At 39.2% G+C, this 6,000-nt stretch overlaps 1 protein-coding gene across 17 annotated transcripts in view; it reads right to left on the reverse strand.

Annotated features, from left to right (window-relative positions):
* Window positions 1–6,000, reverse strand: part of srcin1a (SRC kinase signaling inhibitor 1a) — a 116,187-nt gene that overhangs the window by 65,083 nt on the left and 45,104 nt on the right. The window contains exon 1 of one of the 17 annotated variants that reach the window (XM_015042971.1): window positions 3,302–3,422. The exons of the other annotated variants lie outside the window; for them this stretch is intronic. Coding sequence (XP_014898457.1) covers window positions 3,302–3,326 — 25 coding nt within the window. The 5' untranslated portion in view covers window positions 3,327–3,422. Of the gene's footprint in view, window positions 1–3,301; window positions 3,423–6,000 lie in introns of those variants that run through there. 17 annotated transcript variants of the gene reach the window in all.

Consider the following 6,000-nt stretch of genomic DNA (forward strand, 5'->3'; position numbering starts at 1 on the left):
ATTAACAATTAGCTGGTAGTAATAACATAGAGTTGAAATCAGCAATGTGACCATGTGACCAACCACCAGGAGTCACCTGAGTATATTCACATCTGCACAAAAGGTCTAGACAGATGGGGGAAACAAACTCTGGTCCATTTAAGGTGGGCCACATAGGTCAGTTGTGAATACACCTTATACCAGTTTCTGCACAAGCATTGTAAAGATTTGGTCTCTGCAAGTTTTAATGTATTACATTTTTAAGGTAAATAAATCTACGAGACATGAGCATAGGATACAGATTTTACAATGTAAAATAATTCAGTCTAAGTCTTACATATGCAAATAACACATTTGTAATATTGTCGAAATGTTCTAAATGCTACCAGTTTTAGTGTAATGTTTTGGTTCCAATTCATTTTTGTCAGTGTTGTTTTTGTCTAAGTTTGGCAGCTTTTTACCCATTTTCTGTCAAGTCCTTTCATGTGACCGTGACATAATTTTGCACAGTGGTTGCTAAAAAAAAAAAGCCTGAGCAGAGTTTAGAATAAAGGAAGTGTCAGGGCTATGACAAGAACAACAATAGCTGAACCAGATCTGTTCAATCATGCGGCTGTGGCAAAATGGTTAGAATTTTTTTAGCATTAAATATATAAAAAGCAAAAATAGAGCAAGAAACAGACTTTTATTGCATTCAATTGAATTTTCTTTATGCATGAATTATTCGTTAACTATATATCAGCATTTTACTAGAAAAAAACAGCACAAAATCATGTCTATCATGTCTGGTTTAATAAAATCCAACTGAGTCTATGTAGATCAATCAAATCAATATCCAATTAATCACTGAGTTCAGAAGGTAATCCGTAATGCATATATATACACTGATGGGAACTACAAACTACATCAATCTTGTTTTGGTGAATTTGAGGGCTGTGCTTGATTACACAATTTCAGGCACAATGAGGAGCCTTTTGTCATTTTACATTTTTGCCAACAATGCATCCATTAATATTTATCAGAGTGATGCTTTGTATCTGCTTTGACAGATAACAATTTAGAGTAATTTTCTAATCTCTACTGAAGGAAATTAAATTTTCTACTTCAGTTGTTACTATCTACCAGCATGAAAAGAAGTCATAATTTGTTATAGTTCTTAAGTTTCAAAAGGCTCACAACAAAAAATTAAATGGTATCCAAAATTGTTTGTTAAAGGGTACAAAATGAAACTGAAGGGGGGAAAAAATGGCAACCCGTGTGTATGAAATAGCTTTAAGAATTGGTGATGAAGTGATATGACTGGAAAGCAAAAAGCAAGATTAAAAAAAATCTTTCATGAGCAGAAAAGATCCAAGTAAAACCTCCAAATAACCATTGTAGTGCATAATTGTGAAAAATATCAGGAAAAATAGTGAAAATGAGAGAATAATCAATCAGTATTCAAAGAAAAACACCTTGAAACACCTTTTAAAATCCCAGAGAACCATAATTCAATAGCCTTTTCAAATATTAGACAAAAGATTATCCCTTGAAAGCAAAACAAATGCAATGGCTAAAGACTTTTGCACAGCTCTGACCTGTGCATTTTTATAATTACAAAAAGAACTGTTGCTTTCAAGACGGTGAGTACTGAACAAGACAGTAGTTAAGGATAAGCACACTGGCTTTTTCAGACTTTGATGCATTACGCCCAACACATATTTGCTCTACAGTTATAAGAAATCTCAGCACACAAGAAAATGTCAGCTGCCCACTTTTGATCTTCCACTACCTGTTCTTTAGCTGTCTAGAATCCTTTAAACTCCTTCAAAAGAGACAACCGTGTGTAGGTGTATTAAGAGGCAATAGAGGGGAAAAAAAGATAATTTATTCAAGGGGAGTTTGCTTTGTTTTAATCTCTGAAGCTGCTGATTTGCTAAAAGTCAACTCCTTCAAGTCTGTGTGTGTGTGTGTGTGTGTGTGTGTGTGTGTGTGTGTGTGTGTGTGTGTGTGTGTGTGTGTGTGCCTGCGTGTGTGTGTATTAAATACTTTGACTCTTTGAACCCTACATCCTCTTGGCGTTGATCCTAAATGCACACAAGCACACACCCAGACACACACTAACTCACTGCTCAGGGATGAGATCGAATTGAGGACTCGATGAATAAATAATGTTTGAACTCTTGGGGTTCACCTGGCTAATTAACAGGGTGGGCAAAGTGTCTTTGCAAAAAGCAACAATGCAAGAGAGCATGAAAAGGCCAATTGCTGAAACAAGGATTACTTCCTGGGTTTAATACACAATGACATTCACACCCATATGGATGTCTAAATTGTGACATTGTGTGCTGCGAATGAAACAATGGAAAGAAGGGAGGTGAGGTGTTGACCTCCACTGAGGGTTACTGAGAAGTCCACCCGAACCAATACTGCCAGACTGCATTGTCTATTTGAGAAGGTGCCATTTTTGCATGCCTACACTGTAAACTTTAAACTGTTTATGTGAGATCTTGCAAAAATGTCGCAATCACTTGTCATTTTCAGTGACACTCTGTGCCTCTGGGCTTTGCAACCCTACGACACACTAACACACTCCGTCACTGAGGCCATTAGAGTGGATGTAATTATGAGGAATAACCAGTGTAACAGGCCCAGCTGTCCTGCTAACATCATCTTGCTAGAATCCCCAGACCCTATTGTCACTGAATGTGAGCAGACACCAGAGGGACTGGGAAAAGAACATGAGGAATAGTTGGAAAAGGAAGCATTGACACTGACTGATTGAAGGCTTGGATTTTGGCATGCTGACATCGTTACTGAGAGGAATTTAAAATAAGCTTCAACAACAAGACACAAAAAGTTCTTATTAAAAGCCGGGGATGTGATCCAGTGTGGCAGTGAACGAAGCAACAGCTGGAACAAGAGGAACTAAACCTGACTGGCTACAAATGACTTAAACCTCCCCATAGGGCATGCATGAAGCTATAGCAGAGTTTGTGAAGACGCTTGACGCGAATGAGCCAGCAGCAGCAGCAACAGCTTGACTCCTGGAGGAGCCACCGAGCTCCACAGCCTTTGAACATCCAGGAGGCAAGCAGAGGCAGACAGCAGAGCTACGTGACTATCATTACAACAACCAACAATCAAACACAAACACATTGTGACGCGCGTTCCGTGAGTCCCATAACGCCATGAGTTATCAAGATTAAACACCTCCAGCATGTGAGCTATTTCACCAAGCAGGAAAGGATTCCCTAAAATAAGAGAGCGCAGGAAAAAATATAAAATAGACAAAAAATATATATATATTTAAAGAATTGAGGGGAGCTTTCCAAGTTCCCACCTGAGAGTTTTCCATCATTTTCCATCCTCGCTCCTGTTAGCCCTCTGTCCCTCAGTTTCTTTTCTTACCTAAGTCATCGCATCCATCCACACATTTCCTCACTCATCCAGTGCTGTCACCACCTCACTTGGCCACTGTCTTAAACAGAATATAGAGTATAAAAAAGAAAAAGAAAAATCAAAGGCAGGGAGGGACAAAAGGATTCGGAAAGAGGAGGGAGTGAGGAGGAGTACTGGAAAACACAAAGACGAGAGGCAAGTAAGGCTGCCAATTCTGAACTTGTCTCTCTCCTCTCTGTCTGATTTCATGTCCCTGGCTGTCTGTCTTATTTTTTGCTCCCTCCATCCCTCTTATTATGTCCATCTGAGTGGTCGTGCCAAGCTAGCAGGGCAGGCGGAGAAAACATGGCTCACTCGTGCCCTAAAACACCTTTCAAACAGGTCATCTCCAACTAGCCTCTAAATGTAGACCTGGATGCACTGATTCTGTGCTGGAGGCCATTCCCCAATCAGGAATGTGTGTTTGTGTGTGTGTTTATGACAGCGCTTGTCAGCAAGCCAGAGTCCTGGATTACAAATTCCACTGGCCTCATCCTTTGCTTCAGTCACCTCCGCTCCCTGCCTGCCTTCCCTGTCCTCCAGTTTTTGTCATTCTTTTCTTCCTTGCTTACCTCCATCTGTCTCTACTTTTGCATCTACCACATTCTTCCTCTCCTCCATCTGCAGATCCCGAGAAAGGAAAATTTCACATTCATCAGTCTACAAAATTAGAACGCAAGCTTGTTGAAGCCCACAGGAGCAGAAAAGCTCATCAATCTCTGCATCTTGATCTGCTCTTATTAAAAGAGCCTGCAATCAAAGCAGCACACAATCTACACACACAGTACACAGCCCCAAGGGCACTTCTTTGCTCAAATAAAGATAGCCAATCACAGTCTGGGGAGGCGAGAGAAGTGCTGTGGTAATTAACACCAGTGGGTCTGAACTTAGATCCATGAGAAAAGTCTGCAAAGAAATCACACTGACCAGAGGCAGTGGGTAAAACCAAAAGTGGATTAAGGGAGAGCCTACGTTGGTCTGCTCCTCTGAGACAGCACTAATGTTTGATTAATATGCAAGACTCAGTCCTGATCTGCACCTGAGAGGCCATCATACACAGAAGAAAAAAGGTCAATTGGAGACCAAATATTGAAAGTTTTGAAGAGGATTATGGGTGCCCAGAGAAATTGACTGGTGACCACAATACGAGTATTTGCACCTTGATAAGCTCTGATCGATGACCAGGCCATTACAAACTAAAAAAGCTGTGGAAAAGGTGCAAAGCCACATAACTTCAGGATCACTGAGGTATCTAAAACTGAAATTAGAGGAAGTACAAGATGGGAAAAAAATCTATTTATAGGGAAATTAAATTTTCTATGACAGGTTGAGATATGTCTGAGTTTTATTCAGCCTTCGAGAGAGCAATAAAGCACAGAGCTTCAGCAGATAAGAGCAAAGCTAAAGGAGTACTATAAAGTTGCTAAGGTATATATTTTTTATTTTCGTCTCTGTCTGTCATGGCACATACTGCATTTGAAAGTGTTGACAGCCTTTTGAAAAATCTCAGTAAGAAAGTAATGTTTATCTCAATATGCTAGCCGTGCTACACCCTAACACAAAATGCTCAAAATAGTCTAAAATGTCAATGCAATAATATGTGGTATGTCATCACCTGTGGTGCTCATACGAATAATTAATGATCACTTTTCCCATGTGTTTTATATACTTAGGAATTGGCTAAAATTGAAATGGACAACACTTTATAAAAGATAGTAATCAGAAATTGGCTACAAAATTAATTGATTGACATTTCGGTATCAACAGAACAAATGTTAACAGAGATTTTGTTGAGTTCCAACAAAACAAACTGACTCTACAGCAATCCCTCATCCTATGCAAAGATGTGGAAACAGTGGAAGGGAATTACCGAACCACAACCAGGTTAAACTTTTAAAAAAACAAACACAACACAATCATGTAGTGAGTTTTAGGACCAATTCATCAATTCTACCGACTCAGGTGGTCACATAAGCATCTCCAACTGTCAATGGAAAGAGAGCATCCTGAGTAAGGTTTCTAGTTCATTGAATTGCAACACAGAGACACAAAACCATGTGCCACTAAAACTTATACGTAGGGATACGTTTTAGTGGCCAATTAACTTGACGTGAATGTTTTTGACCATGGGAGGAAGTTGGAGCACCTGAAAATAACCCACACATGCATAGCTAAAACATAAAAAACACAGTTTGATTCAGTCCAAATTATTATAAAATACAACTGATTGCATAGAAATCTTGACTTTGGAGTATTTCCCCTTCCTGAGCAAGAATGATGCAACAGTGGAAGAGAGGTGCCCTGTTAAAATAAAAAAAATAAAAAATAAAAACTAAGAGAGATACACAATCTATGACTAACTGGGGATTCCGAGGGCTGAAAACGGACATCAAAACAGAAACTCACTTGTCCAGTTTGACTTTTTATACAACGATACAGAATGAATCCATAAATGGCTTTATGGAATTGAAACCCAGAAACACTAAGCCTAGGACACTTTTCAAAGGAAGAAAAAAAGAGATTTTGCAGTATGCACTTGTATTAAAGACCCACTTGTTAACATTACACTACAGACTAGAGGTGTGCCGATCGATCGATCGG

This window comes from Poecilia latipinna, unplaced genomic scaffold (assembly GCF_001443285.1).
Source record: "Poecilia latipinna isolate Pla-1442-1.1 unplaced genomic scaffold, P_latipinna-1.0 Scaffold610, whole genome shotgun sequence".
NCBI classification, from domain to species: Eukaryota; Metazoa; Chordata; class Actinopteri; order Cyprinodontiformes; family Poeciliidae; genus Poecilia; species Poecilia latipinna.